Here is a 19,142-nt window from a genome sequence, read left to right as displayed (position 1 = left end):
TATTCTTTTTTTTTTTTAGTCGGAGTCTTACTCTGTTGCCCAGGCTGAAGTATGGTACGACCTGCTGTGCTCAGGCGATCCTTCTGCCTCAGCTTTCCAAGTAGCTGGAACTACAGGCCTGTGCCACCACGTCCAGCTAATTTTTTTGATTTATTGTAGAGACAAGGTCACGCGCCTGTGGGCTCAGGCAGTCTTCTCGCCTCTACCTCCCAAAGTACTGGAATTCCAGGCATGAGCCACCACTCCTGGCTAAACTATATTTTTGAAACCACAGAAAAGACTGATGGACAGCACTAAGATACTGACGGATTATTCTGGACTATGGGCACCAGAGTGAATTTTTTTTTCCTGCCCTATATTTCTCTGTATTTTCTTTTCTTTTTTTTTTTTTTTGAGTTGGAGTCTCGCCCTGTCGCCCAGACTGGAGTGCAGTGGCCGCTCCCGGCCACCGCAGCCTCGACCTGCTGGGCTCCAGCGATCCTTCCGCCTCAGCCTTCCGAGTAACTGGAACTACAGGCGCGCACTACCACGCCTGGCTAATTTTTTGATTTATTGTAGAGATGAGGTCTCTCCAAGTTGCCCAGGCGGGTCTCGAACCCGCAGGCTCAGGCAATCCACTCACCTCAGCCTCTCAAGGCACGGGATTACAGGCTGAGCCACCGAGCCCGGCTTCTCTGTATTTTCACTTAAAAAAAAAGACAACCAGGTGCAGTGGGTCGCACCTATAATCCACTTTGGGAAGCCAAGATGAGAGGATTGCCTGAGCCCATGAGTTCAAGACCAGCCTGGCAACCTGGTGAGGCTTCATCTCTACAATAAATCAAACAATTAGCCGGGCGTGGTGGTGCATGCCTGTAGTTCCAACTACTTGGAAAGTTGAGGTGGAAGGATCACCTGAGCCCAGCAGGTCGAGACTGTAGTAGCCATGAGCAAGCCACTGCACTTCAGCTTGGACCACAGTGTGAGGCTCCAACTCAAAAAAAAAAGGCAATGAATTTGTACAACTTTTGTAATCAGGAAATATATACTGAGGCAGAGTGGGATGAGGAATACTGTTTCTTAAGCTGACAATTACAAGACTTGAACTTCACAAGGGCAGACATCTTGGAGCCATCTTTATGACTGTGACCCAGAGCCTAGAACATGGCCAGGCGCACAGTAGATGTGCCTTCGCATCTGACCTCCCGACCAGAGGGAGGAGGCCAGAAGACAGAGGCTACCTTTTCATTTCATAAAGGTTGAACCTCACAAATAATACCAAATGCAACATACTCATAAGCAGTTGTGGTTTTGCAAAATTGCCACAGGATTTTTGACCTTAAACTGGAAACCCAACAGGTGCCAGTCCCGAGTTTCGGGATGGGGAGCAAAAGCAAACACAGTGTTGTGGCTTTATGGCTTGGCAGTTCCCTTCTGTAAAGAACTGAATGCAGTTGTGTATTAGGGAGAAGAAGCTTTATTTCCTTGTGCAAAAGGACATTTGAAGTCAAGCTAGTCAGTCACACTTGGGCGAGTCCTGCTCACATAGATGCTTGGGGTAGAAGAGATACTTGAAGTTGTATGTGGTTCGGGCTAAGCAGCTAGCAATCTCCTGGTCACACTTGCACAAGAGCTCTTGGCATTTGCTCTGTGCTGGCCCTGGAAGAAGTGGGGAAACTGAGGTTAGAGCAGGGACCTGCAGAGACTCCAGAGTAAACACGAGGGAAGCCAGTCAGGCCAGAGACAGAAGGGGTCATACATTATACTTCTTTGACACTTAACAGTTCCACATGTGGCAGCCATCAACAGTAAACCTAGGAGGCAGGTGATGCAGCCCCATTTTATAGAAAAGGAAATTGAAGTTTCAGATGGAGAGTCCAAAGTCTGTGCAACTTCTGACTTCACTTCCATGTCAATAGGACACTTATTTTATTTGGGAGTCCGTTTAGAAAAGACACTAGGTGCCTGGCGACTGCCCAGGCCTGGGCTTGGAATGCCTGCCCTGCTACTTTCTAATCCAGTGACGTTGCCTTACCTTTCTGGGCCCGTGTCCTCGTATAAAACAGTAGCATTCACCACTTAGCAGGGTTACTGCCAACCGATAATTTATTTTTATCTTTGTATAGATGAAGTCGTGCTAGGTTGCCCAGGGTGGTCTTGAACTTCTGGCCTCAAGCAATCCTTCTGACTCAGCCTCTCAAAGCACTGGGATTATAGACAAGAGCCACTGCACCAGGCCCAAGAAGGACCATGTAAAGTGCCTAGTGGTCTTGGCAATGGACGTTCACTCAGTCCATGCAGGCTTCCGCCTGTACTTCTCTGCCTCCTTTCTCCAAGTGTCTTTCAGATGCTCCTTCAAAAAAACAGCTTATTGGCCAGGCACAGTGGCTCATGCCTATAATAATCCTGGCATTTTGGGAGACTGAGGCAGGAGAATCGCTTGAGCCCAGGAGTTCAAAAATAGCTTGGGCAACATAACAAGACCAATTAATTTAATTTAAGTAAGAGTCTTACTCTGTTGTTCAGGCTGGAATGCAGTGGCATGCTTGCAGTCACCACAGCCTTGACCTACTGGGCTCAGGTGATCCTTTCACCTCTGCCTACCAAGTAGATGGAACCTCAGGTGCGTGCCACCACACCCAGCTAATTTTTTTATTTATTGTAGAGATGGGGTCTCGCCTAGTTGCCCAGGCTGGCCTCAAACCCTTGGACTCAGGCAATCCTCACCTCCGCCTCTGCCTCCACCTCCCAAAGTGCTGGGATTACAGGCGTGAGCCACCATGCCCAGCCCCCATCTATATTTTTAAAAACCACACAACTTATTTTAGATAACAGTCATGCACTCCCTCTCGTGTGTACATCGTAGGCATACCTTACCCAGAGATAAATTATTAGAGATTCATTATTTAGGTTGGAAACATTTTATAGTCTTCAGTGATATCTTTTTTATTTTTATTTTTTGAGTTGGAGTCTTTCACTCTGTTGCCCAGGCTGGAGGGCAGTGGCATGTTCACGGCCACCTCAGCTTCGACCTGCTGGGCTCATGTGATTCTTCCACCTCAGCCTTCCAAGTAGCTGGAACTACAGGCACATATCACATGCCCGGCTAATTTTTTGATTTATTGTAGAGATAAGTTCTGGCCAAGTTGCCCAGGCTGGTCTCGAACCCGTGGGTTCAGGCAAGCCTCTCACCTCAGACTCCCAAAGTGCTGGGATTAAAGGCATGAGCCACCATGCCTGGCCTGATAATTAATCTAGAAGATACAATGCCTTAAATAGCTATGAATACGTCACTTCACCGTGCCACCTACTGCCTTCTAGTATGGGCTTTTAGCTAGTCACATAAATGAAAGAAAAAGATGCACTATCAAATCCTTTCTAATTCCAGAAGCACAGTGAGGAAGCATGAGCTTTGGATTCAGCCAGCTTGGCCACAGATGTAACAGCTCTGTGCCTTTAGACCACTCGTCGTTTTTGCAGACTCAGTTTCCTCAGGAGCAACATAGGGATAATAGCAGAACCCACATCTAAGGATGGGGATATTGAGCAGGGAGGCAGGAGCCCCAGAACCCTCTGGCAACTATCTTTCCAGACCCTGTCAAGAACTGAGCTCATTAAAGAAGTACATTGGCCAGGCACTGTGGCTCAGCCTGTAATCCCAGCACTTTAGGAGGCCTAGGCGAGAGGATTGCCTGAGCCCAGGGGATTGAGACAGCCTAGGCAACTTGGTGAGACCTTGTCTCTACAATAAATCAAAAAAATAAGCCGGGCATGGTAGCATGCACCTGTAGTTCTAGCTACTTGGAAGACTGAGGTGGAAGGATCACCTGAGCCCAGCAGTCAAGGCTGCGATGGCCATGAGCACGCCACTGCACTCCAGCCTGGGCGACAGAGTGAGACTCCAACTCGGGGAAAAAAAAAAGGATATCTGCATGGCTGTAAATAGGGCCTTCTAAACTCAGTTAGGGCCTTGGCAACTTCAAGATTACTGCTCTAAAGCCAGGCACAGTGGCTCGGGCCTATAATCCCAGCACTTTGGGAGGCAGAGGCGAGAGGATTGTCTGAGCCCACAGGTTTGAGACCAGCCTGGACAACTTGGTGAGACCTCACCTCTACAATAAATCAAAAAATTAGCTGGGAGTGGTGGCACATATCTACAGTTCTAGCTACTTGGGAGACTGAGGCGGAAGGATTGCCTGAGCCCAGCAGATGGAGACTGTGGTAGCTGTGAGTATGCCACTGCTCTCCAGCCTGGGTGACAGAGTGAGGCTCTGACTCAAACAAAAAAAAGAAAATGTGATGCTGTTGGGTTCCTGAAGCCACAGAGCAGTAGAACTAAGTCTTGCTTTTGAAAGAATTTTTTTTTTTTTTTTGAGTCATAGTTACTCTGTCACCCAGGCCGGAGTGCAGTGGCATACTCAGGGCCACCTCAGCCTCGACCTGCTGGGCTCAGGTGATTCTTCCACTTCAGCCTTCTGAGTAGCTGGAACTACAGGCATGCACCACCACACCCGGCTAATTTTTTGATTTATTGTAGAGACAAGGTCTCACCATGTTGCTCAGGCTGGTCTCAAATCCATGGACTCAGGCAATCCTCTCACCTCCACCTCCCAATGTGCTGGGATTACAGGTGTGAGCCACCACACCCACTAGCATCACATTTTTCAAGAAGAATAAAAACTTAAAAGGAAAAGTAGCTCCTGAAAGTTCAGTATGAAATTAAGACCCGCCAGTAAATATTATTATAGGCTTAAATTGTTTAAATATATTTAAGTCAGGCCCATAAATGGAAAATGGGCTAAGCCTGTAATTAAATAAACAACTATATTCAGAATATCTCCAAACAGAATAAGAATATTTTTAGCCAAAAAAGCATAATAGTTATTTTGGTTCTTTGCGTTTGGCTCAGGGAGGACAATTCTGAAAATCACAGACCCAGACGCCACCAGCGGACACAGCGGTGTTTTATAAACACCATTTTACCTGGGGAGGAACAGACATAACTCAAGCTGAAGGGAGTGAAAGCCCTTTAATAGACTTCCCACTCAAGCCCCATGTCACCTCCTCTCCACCTACACTGGGAAGGGATAGTTTAGGGACAAGTCACTTAACCTCCCCAACTTTAACTAGGAGGGTTGGATGAGATGATGCCAAGACCATTTTCAGTTCTAAATATCAATATTAGAGTTGAGTGAGGTGACTCACGCCTGTAATCCCAGCACTTTGGGAGGCCAAGGTGGGAGGATTGCTTAAGGTCAGGAGTTCAAGACCAGCCTGAGACCCCATCTCCACCAAAAAAAAAATTAAATTAAAAAAATAAAAGCTGACATTAAGTCTCCATTTCTTTCTTTCTTTCTTTTTTTTTGAGTCAAGGTCTCACTCTATTACCCAAGCTGGAGTATAGTGGCACAATCACAGCTCACTGCAGCCTCAACTGCCTTGGCTCAGATAATCCTTCCACTTCAGCCTCTCAATTAGCTGGGACTACAGGCATACATCATCATGCCTAATTAATTTCTTTTAGTTTTTTTTTTTTTTTTGTAGAGACTAGGTCTTACTACGTTGCCCAGACTGGTTTCAAACTCTTGGCCTCAAGCAATCCTCCCACTTCAGCCTCCCAAAGTGCTGGGATCTATAGGCGTGAGCCACTGGACCTGGACAGCATGACTTTTTTTTTTCTTTTTTTGAGTTGGAGTCTCACTCTGTTGCCCAGATTGAAGTGCAATGGCACACTCATGGCCACCGCAGCCTTGACCTACTGGGCTCCAGCGATCCTTCCGCCTCAACCTTCCAAGTAGCTGGAACTAGAGGCGCGCGCTACCACGCCCGGTTAATTTTTGATTTATTATAGAGATGAGGTCTCGCCAAGTTGCCCAGGTGGGTCTCAAACTCACAGACTCAAGCAATCCACTCACCTCAGCCTCCCAAAGCACTGGGATTACAGGCTGAGCCACCAAGCCCGGCTTGCATGACATTTTTAATTGCAGTTTTTTCTTTCAACTCTAGAAATAGTTGGTTATGTAAAATGTATCCTGTGATGCTAGGATGGATTATTATGAAAATAATTTTCATTAAATACATGTTGCATCATTAAAGATAAATGAACAAATGAGAAAAACAAAATTATGAACCTTGCAGCAACCTGGATGGAATTAGAGTCTATAATGCTCAGTGATTTATCACAGAAACAAAGATCTGAGTACCACATGCACTCACTCATAACTGAACCCTGAACATTTATTATAATACCATAAGAAAGGGATTGGCAGTAGTGGAACACTGCGAGGGGAAGGGGGCACATAACATCAATAAGGGTACCTACACTTTACCTGTATGATGATCATGTATGTACCTAACCTTCATCTGTATCCCACATTTTAAAAATAAAATAATTTTTTTTTAAATGACCAAATAAGCCGGGCTCGGTGGCTCAGCCTGTAATCCCGCGTCTTTGGGAGGCTGAGGTGAGTGGATTGCCTGAGCTCGTGGGTTCAAGACCCGCCTGGGCAGCAAGACCTCATCTCTACAATAAATAAAGAAATTAGCCGAGCGTAGTAACGCATGCCTGTAATTCCGGCTACTTGGAAGGCTGAGGCAGAAGGATCGCCAGAGCCCAGCAGGTTGAGGCTGCGGTGGCCGGGAGCAGCCACTGCACTCCAGTCTGGGCGACAGAGTGAGACTCCAACTCAAAAAAAAAAAAAAAGACCAAATAAGTAGATATATACATACAAATAACTTTTAATTTTTTTTTTTTTTGAGTCGTAGTTTCACTGCCACCCAGGCTGGAGTGCTGTGGCACGCACACAGCCACTGCAGCCTTGACCTCCTGGACTCCGGTGATCCTTCTGCCTCATTTCTAAGTAGCTGGAACCACAGGTGTGGGCCACCATGCCCCTCGGATTTTTTAATGCATTGTAGAGACGAGGTCTCACCAAGTTGCCCAACCTGGTCTCAAACCCCTGGGCTCAGGCAATCCTCTTGCCTCAGCCTTCCAAAGTGCTGGGATTGCAGGCATGAGCCACTGCACCCGGCTTTTTAAATTCATTAATAAAGAAATGCAAGTATAGTAATAGTGATAACTGCATCGTAGGTATAGTAAGTAAGTATGGTAATATTATTGAATAAGAGTGTGAGCCAGAAGCTTGCTCTCTCTGTTAAAAAAGAATCAGCAAGCATGTAAGCGCTGTTAAAGCTAAAGCAAGCCAGGCGTGGTGGCTAACACCTGTATTCCCAGCACTTTGGGAGGCCGAAGCAAGAGGATTGCTTGAGCCCAGGGGTTTGAGACCAACCTGGGCAACATGGGGAGACCTTGTCTCTACAATAAATTAGACGTCTTTACAATAAATAAAAAATTAGCCGGGCATGGTGGCGCATGCCTGTGGTTCCAGCTACTTGGAAGGCTGAGGCGGAAGGATCATCTGAGCCCAGCAGGTCGAGGCTGAGGTGGCCATGAGCATGCTACTGCACTCCAGGCTGGACGGTAAGAGTGAGATTCCAAATCAAAAATTAATTAATTAGCCGGACTCGGTGGCTCAGCCTGTAATCCCGCGCCTTTGGGAGGCTGAGGTGAATGGATTGCCTGAGCTCGCGGGTTCGAGACCCGCCTGGGCAGGCGAGACCTCATCTCTACAATAAAAATCAAAAAATTAGCACGTGCCTGTAATTCCGGCTACTTGGAAGGCTGAGGCGGAAAGATCGCCGGAGCCCAGCAGATTGAGGCTGTGGTGTCCGGGAGCGGCCACTGCACTCCAGTCTGGGCGACAGAGTAAGACTCAAACTCAAAAAAATATATAATTAATTAATTGATTAACTAATAATAAATAAATAAAATGCAGCAAAGGAAGTCACCAAACATCAAAATACTCTTCATTTTAACAATAAATTGGTTCACCACTCCCATTTTTCTTCCAATATTCAGCCCTTTGGCCTGCCTTCTGTTTCTTTGGCTTTGAGGAAATATTTCTTTTTCATAATGAAATAAATGGCACAAGGGAAATGAAATATAGTAATTAACACTTGGTCTTAATGTCAGATAGACAATAGGGCACGGTGAGGAGTGTAGAGAAGCTCCAAACAATGGTTGTTACTGGGTCTGATGCTGTGAAAGCCTAACTCTGTGGCCCAGGCTGGAGAGCAGTGACCTGACCTGGTGGGCTCATGCAGTCCACTTCAGCCTTCCAAGTAGCTGGAACTGCAGGCATGCACCACCATGCCCGACTAATTTTTTAATTTACTGTAAAGGAAGTCTGTAAAAATTAGGTCTCACCAAGTTGCCCAGGCTGGTCTAGAACCCCTGGACTCAGGCAATCCTCTTGCCACTGCATCCCAAAGTACTGGGATTATAGGTGTAAGCCACCACACCTTGCTTTTTAAAAAAATTTTTTTTTTGTTTTGAGCCAGAGTCTCAAAAAAAAAATTTTTTTTTTTTTTTGAGCCAGAGTCACAGCCACTGCAGCCTAGACTCAGGGGATCCTTCCACCTCAGCCTCTCAAGTAGCTGGGACTATAGGCCTGTGCCACCACGCACAGCTTTTTTTTTTTTTTTTTTGAGTTGGAGTCTCGCTCCATCACCCAGGCTGGAGTGCAGTGGCTTACTCACCACCACCCCAGTGTCGACCTGCTGGACTCCAGCAATCCTTCTACCTCAGCATTCCAAGAAGCCAGAACTATAGGCACATGCTACCACACACGGCTGATTTTTTTGATTTATGAAACAAGGTATCCCCAAATTGCCCAGGCTATTCTTGAACCCGCAGGCTCAGGCAATCCACTTGCCTCAGCCTCCCAAAGTGCTGGGATTACAGGCTGAACCACTGAGTCTGGCCCGGGTTTTTTTGTTTTTTCTAGAGATGAAGTCTCACTATGTTGCCCAGGCTGGTCTTGAACCCCTGGGCTCAAGCAATCTTCCCACCTCAGTCTCCCAAAGTGCTGGGATTATAGGCATGAGCCACTGTGCCCAGCCACCAGCCCCCTTCTGATGGACGTTTAGGTTGTTTATTATAACTGGTGCCATTTCTACCTCACTCCTTTTTGTCCTGACACAGAAGAAATCTCTTTCTTTAGTTTAGTTTTGGTTTTTTTCCCAAGGGCTCACTGTTAAAGATCTCATATATTAGATAAACCCAAGTGTGGTCTATGGAGAGTTGGAAGTAACAGCACATTGTTGCCACAGGGGCACAAATGCCATGTGGCTCTGCCGGGATGCAGGGGACACCTGGGGAGGTAGGCACGTGGAGACTCACCGCACACAACACTCTGGTTGACACACTGCCAGGAATAACGTTGCAGCTTGGGCATGCAGCCAGCGTCCTCTGTGCGACTGTAACAGCAGTCGTGCTGTTGGCAGCACCTGTGGATGTCACAAGGACAGACCCTCAGGGGTGAAGGCAGGAGCTCTCCTGGCCGTCCTCCCTTGCCTGGGCCTCGGGTGAGTAAAGACCCCCCCCAAGGAGTCAACACCTTCTGGTCTAAGCTTTGTCCCTGAAAAGCCCCATAATGCACTGGCCCCAGCCTGAGCCTGGCCCCTGTCTTGCTCTCTAAGCCCTGCAACACCAACCTCCCCTGTTCCTACAGGGAGCAAGCCCCTGCCACCTTCCAACTTGGCCTGTGTGGTATCCTCTGCCTAGGACAACATCGTGTCCTCTTTTGTCCCTGGGCTGTAGCCCAAGTTCCACCTCCCAGCCCCTGAATGTCACCCAGGTCTCTGTCTACCTCCCCAGGCTATATCCTCTCATAAAGCCAGGCTCCTGGCTGGGCGCAGTGGCTCATGCCTGACATCCCAGCACTTTGGGAGGCAGAGGCGAGAGGATTTCCTGAGCCCAGGGGTTCCAGACCAAACTGGGCAAGTTGATGAGACCTCGTCACTACAATAAATCAAAAAATTAGCCGGGCATGATAATGTGTGCCTACGGTTCCTGCTACTTGGAAGGCTGAGGTGGAAGGATCGACTGAGCCCAGCAGGTCGAGTGAGCATGCCACTGCACTCCAGTCTGGGGGACAGAGTGAGACTCCTACTGCAAAAAAAGAAGAAAAAACAGCCAGGCTCTTTCCTTTTAGGGCAGGTTTACAGTGAAACCCGCATGATAAACTCATTCACTTCTATCCTCCATGATGATCAGAGAGCTGTCCTGTTCCTCACAGTGTCCCTGGGGCCCAGCCCAAGGCCTACCACATAACAGGATCTCAATAAATGTGTACTGTTGAACAGTTCCCTAAGGAACATTCACCAACCCCTCTATACCTGTTAGTCATTCCCTCATTCATTCGTTCACTGATATTCTCTCTGTCCACCTGTCAGCCCTACTCTGTGTATCCCTCAGCAAGGTCTGGTGTAGAGAGGTCAACCAGCCCCCGCCCTGATCTCAGGGAGACCCCAGTGCAGGCCAACAAGTCACCAGGCACACGTATGGTGAGAAGCGCAGGATGTGGGGTGAGTAGCGGGACTCTGGGAGCCCAGACGAGGTGGCAGATCCAACCAGGCTTCAGGGAAGGCTTCCTGGAGTGGATGATGCCTGAGTTGCTTCTGAATGATGTGCAGGAACCAGACAACCAGAGCGCAGGAGCACATGGCCCAGCAGCAGAAGCATCCAAGGCACAGGGTCGAATCAAGACCCCCTCGGTGACAATGACAGCCTCCAAGGTAGAGGAGAGGCAGCTGAGCTCTGCCCTCTGCTATCTGCTGGTTTGTGGAAATGGGTGAGTGGCTGCACCCCACTGAGCCTCAGGGTCCTCATGTGTAAAGTGGGGATAACTGTCACCCCTGTCTCTGCAAATGGCCGTGAAGATGAAGCGAGCAAGTCGCAGAAAGCACAGCCCGGCACAGAGCAGGCGCTTCCCCCACGGCAGCCAGAGTGCAGAGGCTGGGGAACGAGGCCAGCCAGACTGCTCAGGTTCAAATCCCAGCTCCCATGCCTTGCTCTGTGTATGGCCCTGACAAATTACTTAAGCTTGCTGTGCTTCAGTTCTTTGTCCGTGAAATAGGGCCGTTGCAAGGAATCAAATGGATTCTCAGAGCAGTTCCCAGTATATAATCAGTCTGGTTTCCTTTATGCCATTTTTTAGGCAATGTCATAGGCCCACAGCCAGGTAAGGGACAGCTGGCATCAAGCTCCAGCATCATGAGGCACGTCCCCCAAGAGGCCCTCTGCCTGCAAGGGAGTGCCATGTGCTGGGATTTCCTGGTCCAAATCCCAGCTTCAGTTCTGGGTATTTCCTCATGGGGAAGAGGAGCTTCTATCCTGGGCCCAAGCATGCACTTACTGGTCAATGGCATCAAGGGGCTGGCCGTGGCCACCCAGGCCACAGTAGCAGCCATAGCTCATGTAGGCAATGGGGGATCGGGTGCCAACACAATTCACAGTCCCTGCCAATTCCAGGATCCCACGCCGGTACACATGTGATTGCTTGAAGGCTGGAGGGGGTAAACAAAGATCAGAGACTGCAGGTTAGGATGTCCCCGGACCTAGGGAAGAGTGCTAGTCTGAGAAGGGCCTGGGAGTTGCAGCCTGACTGCCTGGGTTTGAATCCTACTTCCTAACTGTGTGACCTTGGTCAAATTACTAATTACTCTGTGCTTTAGTTTCCTTGTCTACGAAATCGGGGTTAATATAAGCTCAACCCATAGACTGAAGTCAGAGAATGCATATAAGACACCTGGCACATGACAAGGTCTAACTATTATAATCAAGGAAAAATGAAAGGAAAAATGAGTCACAGGCCACAGCATGTGAGAGATTGCACCACTGGGCCTTTGCACAGGCTGGTCTCTCTTCCTGAAATGATTTGCTTCCCAATCTCCTACCCATGTCAACTCCAGATGCAGTTAGATTGCACACTGTGCATCAAGTGTTTATCCAGCCCGGGCGCAGTGGCTCACACCTGTAATCTCAACAATTTGGGAGGTCGAAGTGGGAGGATTTCTTCAGCCTAGAATTTTGAAACCAGCCTGGACAATGTAGTGAGGCCTCGTCTCTACAAAAAAAATTTAAAAATTAGCCAGGCATGGTGGCATGTGCACCTGCAGTCCCAGCTACTCGGGGTGGGAGGATCACTTGAGCTTCGGAGGTCGAGGCTGTGGTGAGCCATGATCATGCCACTATACTCCAGCCTGGGTGACAGAGTGAGACCTTGTCTTTAAAAAATAAAAATAAAACAAATTGTACTTACTTATTTTTTGAGCCAGAGTCTCACTCTGTCACCCAGACTGGAATGCAGTGGCACACTCATGGCCACCTCAGCCTCGATCTGCTAGGCTCATTAGATACTTCTGCCTCACCCTTCCAAGTAGCTGGAAATACAGGGTTGTGCCAACATGCCCGGCTAATTTTTTGATTTATTATAGAGACGAGGGTCTTGTCAAGTTGTCCAGGCTGGTTCCCTGGGCTCAGTCAGTCCTCTCGCCTCAGCCTCCCAAAGTGCTGGGATTACAGGCGTGAGCCACCATGCCTGACTAAAATAAAGCAAAATTTTAAAAAGATCTCTCCAGTTGCCTGTGCTGGGCACTAGGTATCAGAGACAAGCAAAATAGGGCCCCCGTCACCAAGAGGGTGCCTCTGTGGGTGCTTTCCAGTTGCTGGTCCTCCCCTGTGCCCTACCTCTCCCCTCCAAACTGCCTCAGGCCCTTTGCATCTCCTATTTTCACTGCCCAGAGAAGGAGACCCTTGGTGTGAGCCCAGCTGTTTTCCTGGGCACCCAATGCATCTTTGGCACGTACTGGTGCCCAGTAGATGTGACTGAACCCCCTGCATCTGACAGACAAGAAAGAGGAGACCAGCCAAGAAAGGCGACTCCCACATTCCCCAGTCAACAGGAATCCAAGTGGGGGCTCCAGCCCAGGCTTCTGACTCACAAACCAGTGTTCCTTTTTCCTGGCTCAGTAATAGCAGAAGGTGGCCTTCCAGGGTGATAAACCATTGGCAGCAGAGCTGAAACTCACACCCAGGTCTGCCTGTTGCCTGGGAGTCCACTCTCTACTGCCCTGGACTAAGGACCCAGGGGAAGTCGATACAGCGCATATGGTCATTTAGTCTCTTTCATTTCTTTTTTTTTTTTTTTGAGTTGGAGTCTCACTCTTGTCGCCCAGGCTGGAGTGCAGTGGCACGCTCATGGTCACTACAGCCTCAACTTGCTGGGCTTAGGCGATCTTTCTGCCTCAGCCTTCCAGGTAGCTGGAACTACAGATGCACGCCACCACACCTGGCTAGTTTTTGTGATTTATTGTAGAGTTGAGGTCTCACCAAGGTATTCAGGCTGGTCCCAAACCCCTAGGCTCAGGCAATCCTCTCGCCTTGGCCTCCCAAAGTGCTGGGATTATAGGCTGAGCCACCGTACCCAGACATAGAACATGAACTTTTTTGAAGAGTCCAGACCAAATTTAAATTCTTTTTTTTTAAAAGACTCAGGATTGATGGGGTGTGATGGCTCAAGCCTGCAATCCCGGCACTTTGGGAGGCCAAGGTGAGAGAATTGCCTGAGTCCATGGGTTTGAGAGCAGCCTGGGCAACATGGTGAGACCTTGTCTCCACAATAAAGCAAAAAATTAGCTGAGTATGATGGCGTGTGCAGGTGGTTCCAGCTGCTTGGAAGGCTGAGGCGGAAAGATTGCCTGAGTCCAGCAGATCGAGACTGCAGTGGCCATGAATGTGCCACAGCACTCTAGCCTGGACAACAGAGTGAGACTCCAGCTCAAAAAAAAAAAAAAAGAGCCGGGCTCGGTGGCTCAATATGTAATCCCAGCACTTTGGGAGGCTAAGGTGAGTGGATTGCCTGAGCCCGTGGGTTCGAGACCTGCCTGGGAAACTTGGCGAGACCTCATCTCTACAATAAATCAAAAATATTATCCGGGTGTGGTAGCCTATAGTTCCAGCTACTTGGAAGGCTGAGGCGGAAGGATCGCCGGAGCCCAGCAGGTCAAGGCTGCGGTGGCCAGGAGCAGCCACTGCACTCCAGTCTGGGTGACTGAGTGAGACTCCAACTCAAAAAAAAAAAGAGAGAGAGAGAGACAGGGTCTTGCTCTGTCACCCAGGCTGAAGTGCAATTTCATGTTTACAGCTCACTGCTGCCTCCAGTTCCTGGACTCAAGCATCCTCCCACCTCAGTCTCCTGAGGTGCATGCCGTCAGGCCTGGCTAGTTCTTTTCATTTTTTGTAGAGACAAGGTTTCACTATGCCCTGGCTGGTCTTGAATTCCTGGCCTCAAGTGAACCTCCTGCCTTGGCCTCCCAAAGTGCTGGAGTAACAGGCATGAGCCACTGCACTCTGCCCAACATTGTCTTTTTCTCAGTGGAAAAATTAGTCTATTAACGTGGGAGAACAGAGATGAATCAAACAGGAAGAAAATATAAAAACACATCCTTTCTGATGACCAGCCCTCACTCCCCTAGCAATGTGCACATCTGCTTCATACCTTCCGTGGCTCCCATGGAGTCTAGACAAAGTTCAGGGGCCCTCGCTGCAACCCTAGGCTTGGTGAGAGTCAGCATCTCCCACCTCTCCAGCGTCCTCGCTCCCACACTAGGAATCATGATTTGTCTCTCCAGTGACATCCTGTCACATGTACACTCAGGGCAAATGCTCTCACCCTACTCACTGGCCACCTTGGACCCAGGTGGCCAGGAGGACCCTCGCCATCCTGAGCTGCTGTCTGCTTACAGGAATGATGCCCCAGCCCAGGAGGTCTCTTCAGCAGGTCCCAGATCTGAGCAGCTCTGGCTCATGGTGAACTTCCAGAAGTCCCCTGACCTCTAGTTCCACCAAGCCCCAGGGGACACTCCCACCCTAAGCACCCCAACAAGGTCCCCATCCCAACATCACACTCTGAATTGTCCCCAGGGGTCCTCCCCCCTGCCCTCACCTGACTACTCTCTGGTATCTCGGAGCCCTGGGAACAGCCTTGTGGAGGGCACAGGCTAGGCGCACACACCAGGCACTGGGTTTAGAACCGAGGAAAACACTCCCTCTGTGCCAACATAGGTGGAGCAGGTCACGCTGGGGTCTGTTTGCTCTGTCTGCCCGCTGCAGCTTCCCCAGGAGTGCCAGGCCCATGTGGACATCTACGGCCCCATAGACCCAGAGAATATGTGTGCACGCCTATGTGTGTCTGTGTTTCTCTGTGTGTGTGTGTGTGTGTGTGTCCATTGTGCATCTGAGTTTGCCCTGCATGTAACCCCAGGTGTCCTTGAGTTGTGTATGTGTTTTCCTTGGAGTGTCTGGGCCTGTGTGGACCGTATACCCTAGAACCCAGGTGGGTCTTGGGGCTGGTTCTGAGCTTGGGATTCTCAGTCCTTCTGGTGTCTGTATATTTCTCCATGAGTGTGAGTGTGTGTGTGTGTGTGTGTGTGTGTGTGTGTGTGTGTGTGTGTGTCCCCACACACGTGTGTCCCAGAAATGGGCAGTCGCCAAGGGGACCTCTCTGATAGTGACTCCAGGATGGGTGAGAAGGAACCCATATGTTCTTCTCCCACCCCAAGCTGGGTCCCCCCATTCCTCCCACCCTCTGGAATCCACCTGGTGAAAGGTCCTACCTCAGACTCCTGGACAGGTGGAGGGAAAGGTAAGTTCACAGGACCCAGGATCAGGGTGTGGGGAGGGCTAGGCTGCTGGCAGGACTTACAGTGCCTGGGAGGCAGATGTCTGGAGAGACCTCTGGGTCCCTGGGAAGGGACAGGCTGGATCTGAGTCCCTGGGAGGAGTAGGTGAGTGAGGACCCCTGGGGAGGACTAGGATACAGGCTCCTGGGTTCCCCCGGAGGCTGGAAGAGTCCCGGGAACTCCCGGACCCGGAGGCCCCTTCCTACTCACCCGCACTGGGGCTGGGTTCAGGGCCCAGTAGCAACAGCAGAGTCGGCGGCAACAGCAGCATGACTGGCGGGCCCGGAGGTAGCAGCCCCATCCGATGGTGGCAGGTGTGAGACAGGCCAGTGTAGTCATCAAGCCCGGGCCACTCCAGCCGCCGCGCCCGGCCCCGCCCCCGGCCTCACCTTCCCGCGGGGCCGGGCGGGGCCAGGCAGGGCCAGGCAGGAGCGGGGTCCGCTTGGGTCACCGTCTGGGCTCTGGGGATAGGCGGGGGAGTCAGGCCCCGGGATGCCTCTGTGGAGTAAATGAGCAAAAAGGCGCTGGGTTCAGGCCATCATTGCCCCAGCCTGCTCCCGGCGCTCACCTGGGCACCCAAAGGGGCAGGACGCTTGGGAGAGGGGAAGTCCTGAATGTACCTTAGCATTTTAAAATGTGGGACACGGCCGGGCTTGGTGGCTCAGCCTGTAATCCCGCGCTTTGGGAGGCCGAGGTGAGTGGATTGCCTGAGCCCGCGGTTCGAGACCCGCCTGGGCAACCTGGCGAGACCTCATCTCTGCAATAAATCAAAAAATCAGCCGGGCGTGGTAGCACGCGCCTGTAGTTCCAGCTACTTGGAAGGCTGAGGCGGAAGGATCGCCGGAGCCCAGTAGGTCGAGGTTGCGGTGGCTGGGAGTGGCCACTGCACTCCAGTCTGGGCAACAGAGTGAGACTCCAACTCAAAAAATAAATAAATAAAAAAAATAAAATGTGGGACACTTGGCGCTGCTGACACCCTTGGAAGTCAACTCTCTACAATCTCTCCTCCTCTCTACCACCACCATCACCATACTGGGGAAACTGAGGCAGCCAAAGATTTGTCCAAGATCACATCATGTAGTGGGTTCTTTCTTTCTTTTCTTTTAGTTTGAGTCCCATTCCGTCACCCAGGCTAAGCTCACGGCCACTCCAGCATCAAACAGCTGGGCGATACCTTCCGCCTCAGCCTTCCAAGTAGCTGGAACTGCAAGCATGCACGAACCACGTTTGGCTAAGTTTTGATTTATTGTAGAGACAAGGTCATGCCAAGTTGCCCAGGCTGGTCTCGAACCCCTGAGCTCAGGCAATACTCTCACCTCCACCTCCCAAAATGCTAGGATTACAGACGTGACCACCATGCCTGGTCACACAGTGGGTTCTGATAAAAGACAGGGCTGGAATGGAGAAGGGCAGGGAGGTGGCACCGTATCTGAGCAAACCCGGGTCCCCTACCCTTCGGCCTCATGTTTCTTCTCTGTCCAGGGCTAAGAAGCCCTCTTCCAAGGTGGGGGCTGTGACTTGGGGAAGGCACTGACAACAGAAATGGGTTTATGAAGCCACTTTAGGGCATGTCCACAAAAAACAGGGGCCACAGAAAAATTTGTGGAAGTTTTTCTAAAGAAGTTTTCAGGACATTTTGTATGTACACATTTCCTTAAGGGGGCAAGGTGTGTGGGAAGAGGGGCAGGTAGGTAGTTAGGTGAATACTAGAATACACTGGACATAAAAGAAGGTAAACATCTGAAGAGAGAAAGTCACTATCCTGGACCAGTGGCTCACGCCTATAATCCCAGCACTTTGGGAGGCAGAGGTGAGAGGATTGCCTGAGCCCAGGGGTTCAAGACCAGCCTGGGCAACTTGGGCAGAAATGACAATTTTATTTTATGTGTTTTTTGTTTGTTTGTTTGTTTGTTTGAGTAGAGGACTCACTCTGATGCCCAGAATGGATTGTGGTGGCTTGATCATGGCTCACCACAGCCTCAAACTTCTGGGCTCAAGTGATCCTCCTAGCTAGCTCCCTGAGTAGCTGGGATTACAACCATGCGTCACCAAGCCTGGCTAATTTACTTTTATTTTTTTGTAGAGTCGAGGTCTAGCTATGTGGCACAGGCTGGTCTTGAACTCCTGGGGCTCCTACCTCAGCCTCCCAAAGTGCTGGGATCACAGGAGTGAACCATTGCACTTAGCTAAAAATGGCAATCTTGGTGTACAGTTTCTGTCCCTGGTGCCAATGCTGTAACCAATGCAAGGTCAGCCACTTGTTACCCAAAGCCAAACTTGAGAGGATCAGAGACACTGAAAGGAAACAGGTTTTATTCCAACAGGCAAATGGGGTATGGCCAGGCTTATGTCTCAAAAAAAAAAAAATCTCAGATTTGTAGGCTGAGTGCAAGGGTTTAAAGGGAATGGTCGGGCATATAATCCCAACTTTGGGAGGCTGAAATGAGAGGATTGCTTGAGCCCAGGAGTTCACAACCAGCCTGGGTGACATAGCAAGACCTTGGCTCTATAAAAAGAAAAAAAGAAAACATAGCCAGTGGTGCACCCTTGTAGTCCTAGCTACTAGGGAGGCAGAGGCAGAAAAATACCTTGAGCCCAGAAGGTCAAGACTGCAGTGAGCAGTGATTGTGCTCTCCACCCTGGGTGACATAGTGAGGCTCCAACTCAAAAATAAAATGAAATAAAATAGAATAGGCCGGGTATGGTGACTCACACTTACAATCCCAGCATTTTGGAAGGCCGAGGTGAGAGGAATGCCTGAGCCTGGGCAACTTGGCAAGACCACATTTCTATAAAAAAAAAAAAAATTAGCCAGGCATGGTGGCATGTGCAAGTAGTTGCAGCTACTTGGAAGACTGAGGCAGAAGGATCACCTGAGCCCAGAAAGTCGAGACTGTGGTGGCCATGAGCGTGCCATTGCACTCCAGCCTGGGTGACAGAGTGAGACTCCAACTCAAAAAAAAAAAAAAAAAAAAAAGAATCAAATAAAATAAAAAGGGAAACTTGGGCTGGGCATAGTGCCTCAATCCTATAATCCCAGCACTTTGGGAGGCTGAGACTGTAGAACTGCTTAAGTCCAGGAGTTTGAGACCAGCCTGGGCAATAATGCGAGACATCTCTATAAAAAATAAAAAGCATAGCCAGGTGTGGTGGCACATGCCTGTAGTCCCAGCTACTTCGGGAGGCTGGGGCAGGAGGACTGCTTGAGCCCAGGTGTTTGAGACTATAGCGAGCTGTGAGTATGCCACTGCACTCCAGACTGGACAACAGAGTAAGAAAGACTTGGACCCCAAAATAATAAATAAATAAAAAGAGAAACTTAGTATGCAGGCATGGCACAGGGTGTATCTTGATGGTTTATCTTGGGAGGTCTGAGTGTTATCTCAGTCAGGTTATGGATCACTTTCTCATGATTTCCTTCAGGCTTGCAGTCAGACTGTTTTCAGATTAGCCCCTGGGGACTTTTTTCCATCAGAGCAGAAGGAGTAAATTTAAATTACTTCTGTGTTTTTTTTTTCACCCCACCCCCAAATTACTTTTTTTTTTTTTGACTTGGAGTCTCACTCTGTCACCCAGAC

At 49.6% G+C, this 19,142-nt stretch overlaps 1 protein-coding gene across 1 annotated transcript; it reads right to left on the bottom strand.

Moving 5' to 3' along the window:
• Nucleotides 1-1,451: 1,451 nt before the first annotated feature.
• Nucleotides 1,452-15,865, bottom strand: LOC103267254 (group 10 secretory phospholipase A2-like). The gene is made up of 4 exons (XM_008064858.2): nt 15,775-15,865; nt 11,238-11,388; nt 9,221-9,327; nt 1,452-1,638 (listed from the first exon to the last, which is right to left on the bottom strand). The coding sequence occupies exons 1-4, from the start codon at nt 15,863-15,865 to the stop codon at nt 1,496-1,498; spliced, it is 492 nt and encodes a 163-aa protein (XP_008063049.1). The 3' UTR covers nt 1,452-1,495.
• Between the last annotated feature and the right edge of the window lie 3,277 nt (nt 15,866-19,142).

The sequence above is a fragment of the Carlito syrichta genome, unplaced genomic scaffold (genome assembly GCF_000164805.1).
Source record: "Carlito syrichta isolate Samal-C Ts95f unplaced genomic scaffold, Tarsius_syrichta-2.0.1 Scaffold308086, whole genome shotgun sequence".
Taxonomy (NCBI): domain Eukaryota; kingdom Metazoa; phylum Chordata; class Mammalia; order Primates; family Tarsiidae; genus Carlito; species Carlito syrichta.
This window is presented reverse-complemented; position numbering and strand designations above follow the sequence as displayed.